At 43.6% G+C, this 21286-nt stretch overlaps 1 protein-coding gene across 2 annotated transcripts in view; it reads left to right on the plus strand.

Moving 5' to 3' along the window:
* The window catches only part of CDIN1 (CDAN1 interacting nuclease 1), a 481568-nt gene that overhangs the window by 105267 nt on the left and 355015 nt on the right, over nt 1-21286 (plus strand). For both annotated transcript variants that reach the window (XM_068253904.1, XM_068253905.1), the window contains exons 3-4: nt 13453-13498; nt 18100-18164. In XM_068253904.1, the coding sequence (XP_068110005.1) occupies nt 13453-13498; nt 18100-18164 (111 nt within the window). The remainder of the gene's footprint in view (nt 1-13452; nt 13499-18099; nt 18165-21286) is intronic.

Genomic DNA, 21286 nt, shown 5'->3' on the forward strand with positions numbered 1-21286 from the left:
TTCTACTGTGCACACATTGAGCAAAGGTGACTTCCTGGTAAGCTGTACAAACTCTGCCAGCTTTAATCACAAATTCTTCCAGTGTTGCAATAGGAAAACCATTGCAGTCTTCAGTTACTGTAGATCTTCCTTATCCACTGACATGCATTTAAGCAAAGGCTCTTGCAGCAAGCTTGTTGCAGAACTGGGAAAACGTACATGGGAAGTGGGGATAAAAACTCCAGAAGTCTAGGACAGTGGCAGTGGGTAATTGTTGCCACACTTGTAAGGATTTGATGTATGATTTTTTTCATCATTTTATAAAATGATAGCTACCGCAAGAGTCGGGGCCTTTTTACACTTAGAGTAACTCCAGTGAAAATTATGTAATAAAAAAGTGCTTCCATTAGTCCCACATGATGGGGGCTGGAGATTACTTCCCCTTTCTGAAAGGGACAGGAAATGCAGTAAGGCTTTAAAAGCACGTCACACCATGCAGACTTCAGTGCTTTTCCTGTCCCTCTCGGGATAGGAGGCAGTAAGGTCCAGCTCCATCAGTGAGCTGAGGGTGAGTAGGCAGGTCTGGCTTACCAACGTCCGGGGGATGTCTGTGTGGCGGATCCTGGTGCGGGGAGTCTCGGGGTGAGCAGCCTGTCGGGTCCTCGCGCGGGGGGCCATGCGGTTGATTCTGCGGGGACCCAATGGCGCAGCTATCGGCTCCTTAATCGCCGTATAGCGTGCGCTCGGCGTTCCACATGGAGTGTGCCTTCTTCCGCCGGAAGTTGTCGGGTGTCCGCAGCTTCCGGCTAAGTCCGGAGACGCTGATTGGCTGATGGCTTGCCGAGCTGCAGAGGGAACCTTTGGGTTAGCCGCGGTTGCAGCTGGAGTGGCTTTTTGAGATACACACTTCCGCCTGGTGGGACGCAGGTGGCCAGCGTGCACTGGAGCAGATTGGGTGCACCTGGAGGCTGGCTGGAGGCTATTTAACTTTCAGTCTCGCCAGCACTCTGTCCCTAAGCAGCCATGGAGAGTGCAGCAGAGTCCTCTCAGGGCCGGGACAGCTCAGCAACAACTTCAGCGGAGCAGGTCGTATATCTTAGCTGATTATGCTTGTTTGCTGATTCATATGTTTGCTTGTTTTTGCATACTGAGGGGTCTTGTATTTATTGTATATTTTACAGGATTCTAAAAGGAATATGCCAGCATCAGAACCTAGAAAAAGGTCCTGTGGCGTTTTCAAAAAGTCTCTTTCCCCTAATTATTTAAAGCCTCTTTGTCATGGTTGTACTAAGAGCGTGGTTGATGGGGAAGGGGAATCCTCCTTAAAAAGAATGATGATTATGTTTCAGGAAGAAATGAAGGAGACTTTTAAAAATGTAAAAGAACATTTAACTCCTCAGAATGTTCCTAGTCCTAATCCTCCTGTTGAATTGGGTTCACCAGTTATTGAGGGGGGGGAGGGGCAGGATCCGCCAAAACATGACACAGAGACTTCCTCTGATAGGGAAGAGGCTGGGAAGGGTACATCTGCCCAGGAGGAGGATATTCCTAGAAAAAGAAAAGGAAAGTTTAAATTATTACCTGAGCAAACGGATGAATTATTGCAATTCATTAAGGGTGCATTGGACATGTTACCTGAGGTTCCTAAATCTTCGTCGGTAGAGGACGAATTATAGGAAGAACTGTTAGAACCATTAAGTCCTTCTTTTCCCATTCAGGATTCCATTATGGAGCTCATAGCTCAATAATGGAAGGAACCGGCCAAATAAATAGCATTTCATAGGACAAACAAAAGGAGGTTTCCTATTGACGATGTCAAATCAGAAAAATTGTTAAAAAAATGCCTACCGTATTTTTCGGACTATAAGACGCTCCGGACTATAAGACGCACCTAGGTTTAGAGGACAGAAAAACATGGAAAAAAAGATGTATACTGAACCTGGTGCATCCATATTCCAGGAGTGACTTATGGACCTTCCCGCCCATTTATTGTTCCCTTTGTGCTCCTGTTTCCTCCTGTGTCCTCCATCCCCCTGTGTTCTGTGTTTGTTTCCTCTGTGCCCCTGAGTCCTCTGTCTCCCTGGGTCCTCTGTCTCCTGTGTCCCTTTGTCATACTGTGTCCTCTGTCAGGAGAAATCGTTCAGTGTCTGGCCAACTTAAGTCACTGCTGGGTGACAAGGTACAAGGGTTCATGAGCAAAAAAGTAATGCAAATGCAATTTACAATAAAAACAAGGTGGAAATGATAATTATAACTACAGTACATACAATGCCACAGTTCATAGATCCCTAGGGATAATACAAAGTGCTACAGTGCAATAAATCTGTACAAAAAAGTGCTGATGTGCGGAGTTTCCCTGCAGTCACAAAATGATTAGCTGTGTCAGTAAAAAGTGCACTAATGCCATAAATCCTATGAACTGTAATCCCTGCACATCACATTTAAAGAGATGCCTGCCTCACAAATGCATAGAAAAATGAGAACGGACACACCAAGGGGCAAAGATTACCTGATACATGGAAGCACAGCAGCTCTCAGGTCAAGATGTGAAGTGTGCGTGGGTCAAGCTCTATCACTCCATGCGGCATAGGAAGAGGATGACCACAAGCACGAGCGTTGCCACGGGAAAGCCGGTGATGGGATGAGAGTGGGCGGAACCCGAGCATCGCCGCGGGCAGAACTAATGGAGAGGCCAATGATGGCAGAGGGCGGGGGGGAAGACAAGCATGCCACGGGAAAGCCGGTGATGGGATGAGAGTGGGCGGAACCCGAGCATCGCCGCGGGCAGAACTAATGGAGAGGCCAATGATGGCAGAGGGCGGGGGGGAAGACAAGCATGCCACAGGAAAGCCGGTGATGGGATGAGAGTGGGCGGAACCCGAGCATCGCAGCGGGCAGAACTAATGGAGAGGCCGGTGATGGCAGAGGGCGGGGGGAAGACAAGCATGCCATGGGAAAGCCGGTGATGGGATGAGAGTGGGCGGAACCCGAGCATCGCCGCGGGCAGAACTAATGGAGAGGCCAATGATGGCAGAGGGCGGGGGGGGAAGACAAGCATGCCACAGGAAAGCCGGTGATGGGATGAGAGTGGGCGGAACCCGAGCATCGCCGCGGGCAGAACTAATGGAGAGGCCAATGATGGCAGAGGGCGGGGGGGAAGACAAGCATGCCACAGGAAAGCCGGTGATGGGATGAGAGTGGGCGGAACCCGAGCATCGCCGCGGGCAGAACTAATGGAGAGGCCAATGATGGCAGAGGGCGGGGGGGGGGAAGACAAGCATGCCACAGGAAAGCCGGTGATGGGATGAGAGTGGGCGGAACCCGAGCATCGCCGCGGGCAGAAGTAATGGAGAGGCCAATGATGGCAGAGGGCGGGGGGGAAGACAAGCATGCCACGGGAAAGCCGGTGATGGGATGAGAGTGGGCGGAACCCGAGCATCGCCGCGGGCAGAACTAATGGAGAGGCCAATGATGGCAGAGGGCGGGGGGGGAAGACAAGCATGCCACAGGAAAGCCGGTGATGGGATGAGAGTGGGCGGAACCCGAGCATCGCCGCGGGCAGAACTAATGGAGAGGCCAATGATGGCAGAGGGCGGGGGGGAAGACAAGCATGCCACAGGAAAGCCGGTGATGGGATGAGAGTGGGCGGAACCCGAGCATCGCCGCGGGCAGAACTAATGGAGAGGCCGGTGATGGCAGAGGGCGGGGGGAAGACAAGCATGCCACGGGAAAGCCGGTGATGGGATGAGAGTGGGCGGAACCCGAGCATCGCCGCGGGCAGAACTAATGGAGAGGCCGGTGATGGCAGAGGGCGGGGGGAAGACAAGCATGCCGGCAAGCCAAACCATTGCCACGGGAAAGCCGGTGAGAGGAAGTGAGTGGGCGGAACCCGAGCATCGTCGCGGATCAAACCAATTGAGACGCCGGGGATGGGCAGAGGGCGGAGGAGAAGACAAGCATGCCCGCAAGTCAAACCGTTGAAGAGCCCGGTAATGAAAAGAGGGCGTGCGGAACACGAGGACAGCCGCAGGTCACAACAATGTAGAAGCCGGTGATGGGCGGGCAGAACACGAGCGTGGCACAGCTTGGGAATACATCTGCGAATCAGGTGGTGGGCGCTGCCTCAGCCAACCAATCATGGCCGCCCACCGCTCCCTGCTACTGAGGAAGTGCAGTGATTGGCCCCAATGGTCCCGCCCGCGGGACTAGCGCGTCCTGTAAGGAGAAGGAGCTAACTGTGGAGGCCCATGATTGGCGGGCTGAGGCAGCACCCCCCGCCTGATTCACAGATGCACTCCCAAGCTGTGCTGACGTTTAGGATACAATATTTCCATAACTTGCGGCGTGCAGCATATGGATATGTAGGGTATATCGAAGGAGGAGGAGGTGGGGGACAGCACATCGGAGGGGACAGGAGGAAGGAGAATGGGAACAGCGCCAGTGAAAATGTTGTATTCGGACTATAAGACGCACCCACTTTCTCCGTCCACTTTTGGGGGAGAAAAAGTGCGTCTTATAGTCCGAAAAATACGGTAAATTAGATCTTGCTGTATCTAAACTGTCAAGAGATTCTCCCATCCCTTTTGAAGACATGGGCAATCTTAAAGACGTGTCGGATAAAAAGATGGAAGCACTTTTGAGACGCGCTTGGGATTCAAATGCTGCTTCTTTTGCTCCAAATTTGGCTGCTACTTGGACCGCAAGGTGTTTGAATATTTGGCTGACGGGTTTGGAAACAAACCTTAAAAAAGTAACGTAATGAAATGTTGGGGTCTGTTTTAGTTCTTATGCTTGCAGCCAAGTTTTTGTGTGACACTTCTCTTGAAGTGATCAAGATTGCGGCCAAATCTGCGGCCTTAATCAACTGTGTAAGAAGATTTTTATGGCTGATGGGATGGTGATTTGACAGCAAAAAGCAAGCTGTGTGCTCTGCCTTTTGAAGGTAATCTTCTTTTTTGGCTCTGGTCTAGAACAAGCTCTGACCAGGGCATCAGAGGATAAAAAGGTTTTTCCATCAAAGAAAAAGAAGACTTTTCCAAGGAAAAGTTTTCGGAACTTTAGGAAAAACATTAAGGGCAAGCAAGATCAGAATAAAAAGTGGCAGACTCAAAAGACAAATAAATCAAAAGGATTTATGTTTAACCCTTCCCAATCCACCGCAGAAACAAAGCCTTCACAGCAATCCCAGCAATGACGGTCCAGTCATTGATCGGTTGACGAATTTCTTTCCTTTTTGGGAAAAGATAACATCCAACAGCTTCATTCTAAATAGTCTTAAACCTGTTGACTGGTGAACTGTTTGAGCCTTTACAAGACATCCCCCTGAAATACCTTTCCTGGAAAATGTGCTTCCTTATTGCAATTACATCAGCTAGACCGATAGGAGAAATACAGGCGTTATGTATTTCTCCTCCGTATATGACTATTTCAGAACAGAAGGTAGTCTTTAAACCTCCTCCAGAGTGCCAAAAGTGGTATCTTCTTTTCATGTTGAGCAAGAAATTGTCTTGTCGTCTTTTTGTTCGAATCCTAAAACTCCAGGTGAAGAGAAGTTTTCCTCACTGGATGTTAGGAGATGTTTGTTAACCTATCTAGATAGGACCAAAGATTGGAGGAAGGACAGTAACCTTCTTTTACAGTTTCAAGGTGCAAGGAAAGGGTTAAAGCTTCTAAACACACTTTAAGCAATTGGTTGATTCAAACAATTTTCAAGGCACATTCTACGAGAGCAGTATCCTCCTCTTGGGCAGAAAAGGCATCCGCTTCAGTCTCTCAAATTTGCAAAGCAGCTGCATGGTCTTCTTTTCATACTTTTATAAAGCATTATCGCCTAGATCTGCAGTTGAATCAAGACATGGCTTTCGGAAGGAAGGTTCTGTCCGCTGTGGTCCCGCTCTGAGGAGGTAGTAATCTGGAAGTCTCTCCAGCCCCATCATGTGGGACTAATTGAAGTCCAAAGTTACACTTACCGGTAACTGAATTTCCATGTAGTACCACATGATGGGTCTACTAATACCCGCCCGGAATGGTGAGTAAAGTAGAGATTAAGTATGTACACATGCACTATGACGAGGTAATCGGAAAATACACTGAGGTCTGCATGGTGTGACATGCTTTTAAAGCCTTACTGCATTTCCTGTCCCTTTCAGGAAGGGGAAGTACCCCATCATGTGGTACTACATGGAAATTCAGTTACCGGTAAGTGTAACTTTGGACTTCATTTTTACGATAATTATGTATAAATGATTGTCAGTGTTTGCCCACTGAAAAATCTTTCCTCTCCCTGATATTCATTCTGACATTTATCACATGGTGACATTTTTACTGCTGGCAGGTGATGTCAGTGGGAGGAGAAGCTGTTTGCTTTTTTGGCAGTTGGAAACCGCTGTAAACAGCTGTTCTTTCCCACAATGCAATGGTCCTGACATCACACTGTGGGAGGGGTTTCACCCCAATATCAGTCATACAGAGCCCCCTAATGATCTGTTTGAGAAAAGGAATAGATTTCTCGTAAGAAGCAGTGTATTTTGAAAAAGATTTCAGAATTGTGATGTATTAGTTATGTATATTTTACAAAAGGCTAGGTTTTCTTTAAGGTAGATTTTCATGGCAGGTTATGATCTGCCATCTTGGCATGGCATGGATGATTCTCCACGAAAAGGTGGAGACTAGTATGGGGTAAAAGTGATCATCACCTATTAATATTTTTTTTATTACATACTTCAATCGTACAGAAGTAGTTACTGTTGATGGTTTTCATAAATTGCAGATAAGGAAGGTGTAATTTGTTCAGTTCCTGATAAGAAATTCTAAAAGCTGTTTGAAATGGGCTAAAACATTAATCTATGATTGTAATGTAGGAAATCCACTAATCTGCATTTTATGCCACTAATCTGAATTTTATCTCTTTGTGGTTTATCAGTTTATATAAAATGTATACACTATATTTAGAGATCTGATCTCTCCTACAACTAGTAAAAGAACTTTAGTGAATCGCAGTTCTGTGATTAAACAGTCACCTTGGAGGTAGCAATTTTCCTATGACTCCGAATATTTATTTATATTAGATTTGGATACAAAGATGATGACCGGCTTGCCAAACGTGCACACTATTCAGGTGTTGGACTATGCTACTGCTGTTCAGGGAGTAATTTAAAAATAAAGGAAATACTTTGAGATGTATTGGTCCAAAACCTGAGTTATCACCATGGTGATGAGGCATGTACTATTCAGGAAACATTTTACCTCAGGCAAACCTAGAGTTAACTCTTCTGTCTTTAAGTTAACTCTTCAATCCTTAAAACAACTCCAGAATTCTAACATTAGAGACAGGCTGTTAATTAACTAACTGCGTGTGAAAATAACTACAGAGGAGGTAACTTAAGGAATGAAAAGATGAGATAACTCGCTCACTGTGTGGTGGCAAGTTTTCTCTTGCCTTATTATCTCTAGCATGATCTTAGTGAATTGAGGCTAATATCTTTCAACCCTTTTCATAAAACTGTGTTCTTCACCAGGAAACAACTCCTTGGAACCAGTGGTTGCAGTAAAATGAGTGAACAGCCAGTGATTGCAGTGAGATGAGTGAGCAGTCTGTCATTGCAGTAAAATTAGTGAACAGCCAGTGATGGCAGGAAAATAAGTGAAGGACCAGTGATTGCAGTAAGATGAGTGAGCAGCCAGTGATTGCAGTAAGATGAATGAACAGCCAGTGATGGCAGTATGTTGAGCGAACAGCCAGTGATGGCAGGAAAATAAGTGAAGGACCAGTGATTACAGTAAGATAGGTTAATAGCCTTTACTCATCTCATAAGGAATTAATGCTAGGTACACACAATGCGTTTTTTTCGGTCTATTTGCCGTTCGATCGATTTTCGATTCGTTTTTCTGCTCAATTTTGTTATCTTTTCTTATCAATTTCTATTCACTTCTATGAGAAATCGAGCGGTAAAATGATCGAAAGTAATATCGGACATTTCGGAAATTATCTATCAAATGCATCTATCGAACGCAAAAATATATCGTGTGTACCTAGCATAAAGGACTTTCTGCTTGTATTGAAGGGGAGAGGAGGTGACTCTTTGGAAAAACGCAGAAACAAGGGGAGCCCAAATAGCTCAATATGTCAAGAATTGAAAATTCAGTAGCGGAAGAAAATTGATACTCACAAAAGTGGGTTGCATCAAGGGGCAACCATCCACATCAGGCAGGTGGAGATTCACAACCCTGACTCCACTCTAATGTCCTGAAGGTCCTGGACATGGTCGATCTCTTATCAAAAGATGGTGTGGCAGAGCCAAAAGGGACCAAATGTCCCTCAACAGGAAGGGTGAAAAGCACAGCAGTGGTAAGAGGCGTGTATAAAATAAGTGGAAAACAACTAACAGGAAATAAAAGAGGTGGCCGACCTCCACAATGACACTTTTATAAGCAATAGAAGTCATTATGCATTGGCAACATGGCTCACGAGACAAAGTTGGTGTCAGGCAGACCGACTGAAAATTGATTGAACTGCAGTGTAAAGGTGGCCATACACTGGTTGATATGTCCAGCAGATAATCCCTCTTCGATCATTATCTAATCAGAGAGAGGATCTGTCTGCTTGATTGCCTCCACACACTACACACCGTTTGTCAGCATGAAATCTTTGAAAGTCTGTGTGCCTGCTGGGAATTCCATTCCTGCCTGTGGTTCTCACCTTTCCGCTGCATGGTCCCAGTCTGTGCTTCTCCCCGCTGGCTGCTCTCCTTCCCTTCCCTGTCCCTGGGCGTCTGTGTAGTGTAATGTAGGGGACAAGACACTAAGGGGATTGTGACCACTAGAGGCCCCTAGTGTCCATCCCTTGCATTACATCAAACAGGTACCCGGGGACAGGAAGTCAAGAAGATGCCCTGGAGAAGCAGAGACCGGGCCGTGGGGTGGACAGGTGAGAGTACTTTCTCGTCCATTGCCAAATTGAATGCTGCTAGTGACACGCACGCTCCCTATCCGCCGCTGATCGACCACAATTTTCCACCCTGGACTGATTGACCCAATCGCGCGATTTTGCCCAGATATCACTTGATTGGTCAATTGAGAAAGCAGAATGCTGTTCCGATTTTCTCATCGATTCGATCAGAGCAATAATGATTGATGAGGCTGAGGCATACTGCACTATAGATTTCAATGGGGAAAATCGATCAATATATTTTACCAAGGTGCCTAATTAAACACATCACAATCTGGAATTGTTATGTTTTTTTTTCCTTTCCATTGTCTACTAGATACAAAATTTGACAACCCTCGCATTATTGTAGTCCTTGGTGAGGTTTGCTATTAGGTTTGTGCTGCGTTTTAAAGTTAATGTTGGGTCACCGGAATTTTTCAAACTAGTGTGTGCATACAGCTGCAATTTCATAATAGCTGTTTTATATTGTGGTTTACTGTGACCCAAACAATTGCTGTTGTTTTTACCATCTGATAGGCAATGCTGTAAAACATCCAGGCTTTATCGTTTATGTTCAATGTTCAGCCTTGAAGAGCCGAAATAAATTGGTCCCAGTGTTTTTGAATTTGTTGGTACATTTTGTTGATATACTAATCTAGGCAACTTAAACCAAATTTAAACTGAAAATAAACGTATGAGATACTACTGCGCATGCACAGACTCACACATGCATAGTGTGGCTACTCTTGTGCGCAGACAGCAGCTCGAAGAGGAAGAGAGTCCTGAGCAGCAGTGTTGGACTCACAGAGGATCTGGGGGCCTCTGGAGCATCCAGAGGCTTACCACAACTTTTTATTTTTTCTCCTTACAGGTTAACTTAAATTGTAGCTGTAGTGTTGATAATTAGAGTTTTTCCAGAATCTTATATTCTTGTTTTTGATTGATGGAGTTGAATGCTCAGGACTTGGCGTTTTACAGTGGACACAATGGACATTTCAAAGAATGGACATGTCAGCAACATGTCTGAATGGATCTTGGGTTTAACTTAGAATCCATTGAGTCCATTGTGGCCTGTTCCAGAAACCGAATTCAGTGTGAACTGAGAAACACCAATTTTGTAACTTTTGCAATAAAAAAATAAATAAAAAGCAAACATCCCGCATATCCTAGCTAGGATTGGCACTATATGTACCCATGTTTCCCTCCCTTCAGATATGTTTTAATACTTTAAAATTCTTACAATAAAAAGCATATCATTCTATTCATTATGTTCTCCTGGGCCCCTCTGTGCTGTTTCTGACACTCCCTGCTGCAATCGTGGCTTGTAATTGCCATTTTTATACAGTGTTTACAAACAAAAGACATAGCAAGTGATGCACTGAGAGGAGCCCAGTGTGTGAGTCATACAGAGTGTGCAGGGGGCCTGGAGAGGGTGTGTATAGCTTCTAGGCAATCACAAGCAGCACAGCACATTCCAGCTTTACTGCCTCAGCCCGACAGACCCGACAGAGGAGAGAAGATTAGATCATATAACAGAGATAATACAGCCACTGTGCAACTAGGAAAGGCTGCAGTTAGACAGAGCACATCAGAACAAGTATAGGAACTTATAGGATAGAAGAAATAAGGATGAAAATTTTGTTACAGAGTCTCTTTAATAGACGTATTTAAGGATATGAGAGAGCAGTGCCATACATTGTGGAAAACTGTGACAACCAACCCCAACCATAAGCCTGAACATAAAAAACCCGAGGCTAATTTCTGATTGGCCTTTGTGGGTTATCGCTGTTTCTTGCTCTGTTATGAAAGTGAACATGTATTCACTGCTTCCTTACCTATTCTAAAATCTGACTTTTTGACAGGTGTGTCTGCATCCGTGTCCAGAATACAGAATTAGAATATCAAAACAAGTATTTGATTCAGTAGCTAAATCCAGTCTCATCCACAGTTGCCTTCACTGCTTCCCTTCCAAGCCCTGTTATCGGCCCTTTTGTGATTGGAAGCAGCAGAAACCCAAGGTTGGTTAGGCAATCCTTGGTGTTGCGCAACCCAAGGTTGTTGTGCAATCTGGTGACTAATTCCACACAGATGCAGCTGTACGATCCTGCTGATCCTCACTGTGTTTACTAAAGAAGGCCAGATGGCCGCGTGGACAGCTCTCACTTGGTTTTGGTGTGCTGTTCGGTTAGGAATCAGCTGTTTATTGCATGCGTCCCTCTTGTGGCCGCGAACCGGGCGCTCGATGATCCATGGACCAAATGGTATAGAGCAGCAAACAGGATCTTGCATTTTGTGAAGTGCACTTGTAGGTGGTGTGCATGTATGCCAGTAATTGCTGGTGCCATGTGTAAGGATGCACGAGCCTGTAGGCCAATATTGAAGTTGTATTTTTAATCGTATAAAGAAATTGCAATACGTTTTGTGACGGTTCGCCCTCCATTTATCAGGTAATATGCACGGCATACTTCCTGGTTCTTGTATGTCACATGACATAAAGGAAGTATGCCGTGCATTAGAGCCTGCAGGAGGCAAAGCAGATAGACGCGCATCGCTGGACTCGTGCTGGAAGGTATGTCCAGCACTGCCACAGCTTGGGGGACAGAGGGGGCACAGAGAGACACAGAGGGGGCACAGAGAGACACAGAGGGGGCACAGAGAAACACAGAGGGGGCACAGAGAGACACAGAGCTGGCACAGAGAGACACACAGAGCGGACACAGGGGGTACAGAGAGACACAGAGCTGGCACAAATAGAGACAAAGAGGGCACAAAGAGAGACTGGAACAAACATGCACAAAGTGGGAACAAAGCTTGATTTCAGGAAATCGCTATTTCAGAAAAGGACCTTTGGAAAAGGACCTTAAGATCCTGAACAATTTTCAGCATGGTGTGTCATTGAAGTGTTGTTAAAAAATGATCAGAAGTGCGCAAGTGTGCTCAGGCCCTGCACTATATCACTTTAACTTGAACTCCTGTGGATTGTTTTAGCTGTAAAAGCTTTAGCGTCTGTCTTCTATTTAGGGCATCATTCATAGTTGTTTATAACAAAACTGCATAATTATTGAAGGTTTTTTTGTGGTTTATTTTATTCCTCAACACATATATCTTTGTACTGCAGTGTATCATAAATTCTATCTGTCTGACCACATCGAAGGTCCCAGAGGGCTTTTAAATGCTGCTTGGCAAATTTGCAAACTGATCCTTTGATGTGGGCTGAGTAATATCGTCTACTTTTTTTTTTTTTTCTTTCCCAAACGTGTTGGGGAAGGAATAAAATTTGCTGTACAAGATAATTAATCCTAGATTACACTTCTGTAGTGTTTTGTTTGCAAATGGTATCGCCTGTAGAAAAGAAAGGAGGGCACGTTCAAGTTATGCAGAGGAAACGAGAATATGTTAATATGTTAATTCAGCATCAGGCGTCTGCAAAAAAACCCCCAGATTTTTCGAAACAGTAATTTTTGTAAGTCGGGTCTGCTAAGGCAATACATCAGGAGTAATGAATTGTATTTTAACACTGGGGTGAGGGGTAAATATCCACAGAGGACAATTGAACAGAAACAGTAACAGTTGTATTTATTGATCGGCATGTGAAGTTGGAGACGGCCCTAACTGTCCCGTGTCTTGGAGATAACCTGTTAGCTGCTGGCGGGGCTCAGACGGCTGTTAAATGGCTTTGTTGATGTTCTTTCTTACTGTGCAAAGAGTTAACATGCAGCCTGCTGAGCAGTGAAAGAGAGAAATGAGATACAGGCTGAGAGGAAATCCCTGTTGGAAGAGCTGCTTCCATGCAGCTCCATTGCCAGGTGCTTGACACCGAGTTGAGTAGTGGATGGATGAAGCTTTGGAAATGACCGACTCCGAGGGAAAGGAGCCCTCCTGCTGAGAAAGTTTCTATTTTCAAAGCTTCGTCAGTTTCATTGGGAATGTTTGGAGTCCCATATGTTGCTACTGACATTGAGTTAAGCCCCCCTCTACCCCCTCCCAGACTTTATTTTTTTTCCATGCTACCCTTTAATAAGACACAGCTACCAAAGAGGTTTCCCTGACTGCTCACAAAATGAATTTCAATATGTTGCCAATGAGCTAAGCGGCATGTTCCCAACTGCTAATGGATCTGAATTTCCATCCATTATTAATAGGAAATGTACTCTGTTTTCTTTTCAGTCTCCCCCCTCCCTCCTGCTCCTTGTGTTTTACCAGCAGGACATGCCACTAATACAGCTTTGCGGGCCTGGAAAGTGAAAGGGGATCCTGGCAACACATGAGACTGCTGTATCTGCTGCACGTTCCCTGGCAGCACTCTGCCTCCCTGCTTCATCTCTTGTAAACTTTCCTGCTTGTGTGCTGTCTCCCCTTCATCCCCTCTCGCCTGTTCCCTGACCTAGCCTTTTTCTGAGGTGTCCGTCTGGAACAACTTTTCCGCACTTGTTTTCGTGTTTTCTTAGATTACAGGGCAGCGGGGCCTACCTTTGAAGCTGACTAGCCTTTTGTCTCCCCCCATGCACTCCAGTAATTAACTTTGTCCATCTTTTATTTTGTTCCAGTCAATCGCAGTCCACTCTGCTGAGCATCTTCTCCCAGGAGTACCAGGTTAGAAGTTTCCTTCTTTGTGAAGCTTGACAGGTGCTTAATTGAATGATGAATGTCCCTTTATTTCTTTGTAATTGAACTGCCAGCCCGGTGATTGGTTTGGAAGATGTAAACCCCCTCCACCTCCCTCCCCTTCGCTCTACCCCCTCCCCTTATCAAGCGTTGCCTGATCCTGAGTGGATGCCTGCCAAGCTTTACCCATCCATCTGTCTAATAACATCTATCCTTTGCTTATTTGGTGGACCCGTAATAAATTATGCTAAACCATTATTATTCTGACAATAATAATTTCCCCGCGTTGCATGGTTCCGTGTGCTAAATGTTTGCTGACTTGCACTGTCAGGGCTACTTTCCCTCGCTGACAGAGATTATGATAAACGACCCTCTCTTGGAGTGGCAGAAGGCAAGAGAGGCAGAAAATGGAGTCATTTATCATCCGGTGACGGGTGTCACTCATATGGCAGCTCTCCAAGGAACCGTCAGTGTTTTTTTTTTTTTTTTTTCCTCCCCTCATTCCATTTTTGATCTTTAGTTCCCAGTATATACACCCACACACATATATATATATTTTTAAATTAAAAAGAATATTACTTCTTGGCTCTTTACAAGTTTGCAGTACAATGCGAAGAGGCCAAAGAGGAATGGAAATCAGAGGATTGAATGCCAAACTGCACATTTACAAATAGTTAACCTTAGTGCCTTCTGAGGCTGCCTGTAGCAAATCTAGTGTGTTGCAGTTTGGTGCTGTGTGTTGTGCAGTACTGAATAAATTGCAAGATCTTTGCTTGTGTGAAAATTAAGGTTTACATTCGGCACTGGAAGGCAATATGTGCGACAAAACTAGTTTTTCTTTGAATTTATTGGAGGGGGTTTACTAAAGGAGTGCAGTGAAAATCAGCAAATGCAGGTTTACTTAATGTGTTCAAGCCTATGCATTGGAAATTTAAAGCAAACCTGAAGCAAAAATAAACGTATGCGATAAGGAATTTTATGTGTAGTACAGCTAAGAAATAGATCATTGCTGGCAAGGAAAAAAGTCTCATATTGTTTCCAGTACAGGAAGAGTTAAAAAACTTTAGTTGTTATCTATGCAAAAGAGTTTATCTGAGCTACAGTCCTGTTTTATGAAGCACTTACTGTAAACAGACAAGAAACGGCTTGAGATAAGGTTTTACTGCAGGAAAGTTCAAAGGGTCATTATTTTTTTGTTTTCGCAAACAATCAGCAGCGACAGTGCGCTTTAGCCCACCAAAAGAAACAAGCTTCATCAGCACCCTCTTAATGTTGGGAACATATTTGCATCATAGTTTGCTTATTTTAATTTTAATGTTCAGTAGCAAAAAACTAACTAATGACACCAACACCCCAACAACCATAAGCTATATAATTACTCACCACCTAAAAATACACTTTCCACCAGACCCTCACACAACTAACCTAACCCTTCATACATACTGCCCTGTTATGCGCCATATCCCCCCTGCCCATACACCTACCTCTTCTTTCCCACCCCCATCCACAACACTCTCATACAAAGGGTCATTATTTCTGCTTTGTTTCATAGCTTAAAATAAAGTGTGGTTTTAAAACTGCAACTGTGACCATATGATGCAATGTGATAAACGGTTATAACTGATACAAATATGAGACTCTTTTCTTTGCTGCTAATATTCTTTCTATTCCTTATCTGTACTACAACTACAATTAATTATATCATAAGTTTATTCCGCTTCAAGTTTGCTTTAAAAATAGATAATTGACTGCACATTATTGACTGCTGGAAGAGAACACCACTTTCCTTAACTTCTTTTTGCTGTCCTTCTGCTTTAGTACCTCCATGCATGCCTTTTAATATTGGAACTAAATTGAATTAAAATCCAATTCATGCCCCATACAAAAAAAACAACAACAAAAAAAGTATTGAATTCAATCTCTGTACATTCCCAGTCACTTCAATGCAAAAATAAGATCTCCCAAGGCAATTGGTTGTTATGAAATGGACTTTTTATATCAAAAATACTGCAGTCATTTCAGTTCTCAATTGGTACCCCGATTCAGTGTGACCCTTCCAGGCCATGGCTTTTTGGCCACAGGTGGGGTGTGCACATTTTCCTGGACAGGTAAGACAATCTTCCTGCAGCTGGCCAGGTCAATGTACTGGCACATGGAACTGTGAGTTTAGCTTATGCTGGGTACACACAATATGTTTTTCCGCTCGATTTTCCACCCGATTTCCCTCGATTCTGCGCTCGATTCTCTCAGGGCTGTTGAGTGGGAGTTGGAGCAATTTTGGGGAGTCGGAGATGTCTTAAACTGAGGAGTTGGAGTCGGATGATTTTGCCCAAAATCCACAGCCCTTGTAAGTATTATACTAAGGAGTCGGAGTCACGGAGTCGGAGTCTGGGCCATTTTGTGTACCCGGAGTCGGAGTTGGAGTCGGAAGATTTTTGTACCGACTCCACAGCCCTGGATTCTCTTATCTTACACTCATTTTTCTTCTTATATGAGAAATCGAGCCAAAACACGATCGGAAGGAATATCGGACATGTCGGAAATGATCTATCGAACCCATCTATCGGGGGTAAAAACGTATGGTGTGTTCCTAGCATTATGTGTGTGTCTTGTTTGCCTTGCCTCCTGCTACAGATAAGTTAATTGTCTTCACCCGAAATATTAGACTATCATAGATATACGGTATTATAGGACTATGGTAGGGACTGGATTTTGAGCCCCTCTGAGAAACAGTCAGTGACAAGACTATGTACTTTATAAAATGCTTTTGAAGATGTCAGCACTATATAACTTTAAATTAAAGTAAATCTTAGCAAGTTATTTCTTACACTACCAGTTGAGGTAACATTTGCCCAGGCAGTGTAATGTTAATTGAATGAGATGATTGAAAAATTGCCTGTTTTTAGCCATCAATAGTGTTAATCGCTGGCAACTCTTTCTAATTTATCAGCCCCTTAGGATTAGAAAAAGAGATGGCAGTGGTCAGGCTGATTATTTCAGGGCAAGCAAACATGGTGAACTTTTGTTCATTTTTATAACACTATCAATATATATCACTAAAGAGGTTGAGGTACCACTTACTGATATATAGTAGAACTCCTGTAGTAGACTACTATGAACTTAAGCATCATAGCAGTATACAGTAAAACCCCCATTATCCAGCACCAACTGGGATTGTCTGAGGATAAGTGTGGTTTGTACACTTACCATAAACTCTGTATTAAAGGATCACTATTGCAAAAATCTTAAAATTTAAAATACATGTAAATAAATACAGATAAGAAGTATGTTTCTTCCAGAGTAAAATGAGCCATAAATTAGTTTTCTCTTATGTTGCTGTCACTTACAGTAGGAAGTAGAAATCTGACAGAACCGACAGTTTTGGACTAGCCCATCTTCTCATGGGGGATTCAGGCTTAACTTAATATGACAGAGGCCTATTACTGTATAAAGAGGTGTAAAAGTAGATTTATGCATCCTGCAAGGCCAGGACTTTTGTTTCTGATTACTTGAGACTTCCTATCAACTGAGTTCTGGATAACGGGGGTTTTACTGTACCCCTATCTAGCTGCCATTTTGCAGATTGACATATTGTAATCATTTCTCTCCCTTAATAATAATAATAATTATCCTATGGGTTGACCTTTAGAGGGAAACTCATCCTCTGGTTGGCCTTCCCGTTCAAAGCTAAGGCCATTGGTGGCTTAGCCGTAAATGAGGTAGCCCAAAAGCGCTAATATGGTGGCCATAAACTACTGTTATTCCTTGGATCATTGTAGAACAGGTTAAAAAGCTCTTCAAATGTCCTCTAAATTTCCCATATCCATCTCTTTATTGTCGCTCTGGTAAACCAGTTTTTATGCTAAAATACAGTTATGTTTGAAGCAAATTTTATTGCAATATTTGTGTAGCTAAGAGTGCTTGCGTTTTTTTTTTAATCATAAGAGTGCTTGCTTTAAGCAGCAGTTGATTTGGTAGATATCTTGTTTGGTATGCATTCAGTGTTTTAAAAAGTGTAAAAGGGTTAACTGAGATTGCACATGGCAGGACCTCATCAAACTACCACCTCCACTAACACTGAACCTCTTATCAATGCAACTGATGAGAATCATGGTTTTCATATACAGTACAACTTTAACAGAAAGCATCTACTTATCATCTTTATACATGTGCAGATGAGCTCTCCCTGCATCACACACACACACACACACACACACACACACACACACACACACACACACACACACACACACACACACACACACACACACACACACACACACACACACACACACACACACACACACACACACACACACACACACACACACACACACACACACACACACACACACACACACACACACACACACACACACACACACTTTTGGCCCCTAACATGCTATTGGCTGAAGCCCACCCATGTGCTACCCTGGGGCCGTCCCCTCCCCCACCACGCACACACTGAACTGGTCAACAGAGCTCAAGGATCACAGTCATGTGACCGTAGTGAGCCTGGAGCTCTAAGTGTTTTGTTAACTTTGTGTTTCCTTCTTTTGTTATTTTTTTCTTTTTGTTCTTTATCGCAGAAGTTGACTAAAAGGACTCATGCAAGGCATCATGATCCAGAAATCATTGAAATATACTACAAAAGGTAACCAGTACCAATGTCAGTTTGTGATGATACCCTTTATCAAGTAAATCTGTTAAAAAATGTTTAAACTTGTTTACCTGTGCACAGACTTAGGCCTCTTTTCCATGGACAGTTGATAGGCAGTAAAATGCCTCTCAAACTCACAGAACTGCTCACCGCTGCCTGGTAACTGCTTGTTGCTGCCTGGTATCTGCTCACTGCTGCCTGGTAACTGCTTCCTGAGCACACAGTTCAACAGTCCATGGAAAAGAGCCCTTAAGGGGGCAGTTAGGGTTGGGCAATGAGCTGCAAGGAATTCTGAGTTGATGAGTGATTATGCAAATGTTTTATGCAAATGTATGCAGCTTAAAAGTGGACCAATCAAATTTGACCTTGGTAAGATTTCATTGGTCCATTTCGAAGCTGCATACAACATTTGCATAATCCATCATCAACTTGGAATCATTTGCATCTCATTGACCATCTCTAGTGGCCATACATGATACCTTTTTTCTTTTTATATGTAGAGCTTTTAAATTCAATTAATCTTGTTTATTGATTTTATTTCTTGAAAAATCAAGCCAATTCACTATACACTATTCAACATTTTTCTAAAAATTTAGTAGAATTTCCCACCGTGGCCAACACATCAAAAGATTGTTGCTCAGAAGCATCAATTAAGTTTCATGCATTTTCAAAGAAATGTACTTTCTATGCCTTGGTACAATCTATTTTTAAAACTACCAAAGAACCCCCCCCCCCCCCTCCCCCCAAAAAAAAAATAGAAAACAGAACGTTTGCAGACAGCTTGGTTTTCATATTTTTATTTTTTTACCTGCCTGGACTTGGTCCTTTATTTTGCTTTTGCTGCTAAAATACTACTCTTGGAAACATTCACTAAGGACTGCTTCACAGTGCTCAGTGACGTTGCAGAATAATTCTGCATGTCATTGTACATTGTTTTATTATTATTATTATTTAGTATTTATATAGCGCCGACATATTACGCAGCGCTGTACAGTGTATATATATATATTGTCTTGTCACTAACTGTCCCTCAAAGGAGCTCACAATCTAATCCCTTTCATTGCCATATGTCTATACTATGTAGTGTAAGTACTGTAGTCTAGGGCCAATTTTTAGTGGGAGCCAATTAACTTATCTGTATGTTTTTGGAATGTGGGAGGAAACCGGAGTGCCCGGAGGAAACCCACACAGACACGGAGAGAACATACAAACTCTTTGCAGATAGTGCCCTGGCTGGGATTCGAACCAGGGACCCAGCGCTGCAAGGCGAGAGAACTAACCACTACGCCACCGTTTCTGATTGTGTTATTCTAACTTGCTGCATGTAAGCTTTTTGTATTAACGGCTATGTCTAGTCTCCATTGCAGTTCAAACTCATTTTAACGTGTGCTCTCTATATGCCCAAAACATAGATCCCTCGCTGACGTCTGATCAGAGAGAATCTATCATTGGCTCACACTGCACATCCATTTTTAATAGATTTCAGCATGAAATCTTTTAAAAATAAATTACTGCTAATGCTGCTCTCCCCTTAGCTCAGCTTAGCGCTCTGGCACTCATGTGTCAAGCTGGCACACTCCTGCTTCTATTTTGCCATAATCTCTTGGTGCTCGTAGTGACCAGTACATTCACGTGCACCACCAATTCAAGGGTGTCACTACAGGTACTGGGAGATGGGAGAGCAGAGTGCCAGCTGTAAAGGTGTCGTAGTGCTTCACTTAACTAATACTCTACATAGGGCACCAGGGAGACCAGCACTAGCAGGTGGAATATGTCACCAGCTCTAGTCTCCCCCCCCCCCCCACCACGTATAGATATTGGTGCAACCCCAACTGACCAGCAAAAAAACCCCTACACTTTAATGAGACTCTGTAACAAAAATGTCATTCTGTTTTCTACCATCCTACAAGTTCCTAAACCTATTCTAGTGTGCTCTGGCTTACTGCAGCATTTTCTACTATCACCGTCTCTGTAATAAATCAACGTATCTTTTCCCTGATGGATTTGTCGCCCTGTGCCTGGAAGGCTGCCAACTCTTCAGTGTTGTTGATCTGTTATGCACGCCCCCCTCCAGGCCCCCTATATGCACACTCCCGTGTGTGTGTGTGTTATTTACATTAGGCAGCCTCTCTGCTCTCTTATCTTTTACAAGCTTGATAAATCGTCCTCTTTTAGGCTGTAAAAGGAGCTAGCTGCCTGGGCTGTCACATGCTGAGGAATTACAGACACCGGACAGAGATGTCTGCAGGAAGAAACAATCAGCCTGTCACTCCTCAGTGGATGAGAGCTGCAGGGGGGAAAGTAAACACACAAATGATCTCTTGAGATTCAAAAGGAAGGCTGTATACAGCCTGCTTGTGTATGGATGTATTTTCTATGTGTGGACATACTGTACATCAACCTACTTCCGGCTTTGGTGGCCATTTTGTTTGTTTATAAACAAACTTTTTAAAACTGTTTTTGACCACTTTTAATGCGGTGGGGAGCAGCGGAATTGTGACAGAGGGGAATAGGAGATGTCCCCTAACACACTGGTATGTTTACTTTTGTGTGATTTTAACAATACAGATTCTCTTTAAGGTGGCCAATAATGATTAAAGTTTTTGGCCAATCCTACCACTTCTATCTATGTAATATGAGGAACTACCTAAAATATCCATTCAAAGTATATGTAGTATACTACATACATTTGGTTAGATAGGACAAAAAAAGATTGCATCATTAATGAACAGATATAACCAAATAAGAGAACATAGAGGTTTTGTGGGTAAGCACTGCAGTAATGGCATAGGCTGAGACCTTGACATCACTGAGACATGTATTAATGATGAAACTGTTCACTTGTTGTGTGCCATCAGATTGTTGATTGGGCGCCCGCTATTTGAAGACTTATTCTGCATTGCTGGTGGCCCTAGCGCCCAAATTTCCTCCTATAGCCATTATTTCTGTTGTCTTCTATGGTGGCAGTCAAACTTCCACCGAACGCAGGCACCCACATTTCCTGCTTTCCTTTGATAGTTTTTCAAAATATAAGGGAAGTTAAAGTGTACCCAAAGTGACATGATGAGATAAACACATGTATGTGGAGTACAAAACCTTAATATCCAGGCTGTTTT

Source organism: Hyperolius riggenbachi, chromosome 9 (assembly GCF_040937935.1).
Source record: "Hyperolius riggenbachi isolate aHypRig1 chromosome 9, aHypRig1.pri, whole genome shotgun sequence".
In the NCBI taxonomy this organism is placed as follows: domain Eukaryota; kingdom Metazoa; phylum Chordata; class Amphibia; order Anura; family Hyperoliidae; genus Hyperolius; species Hyperolius riggenbachi.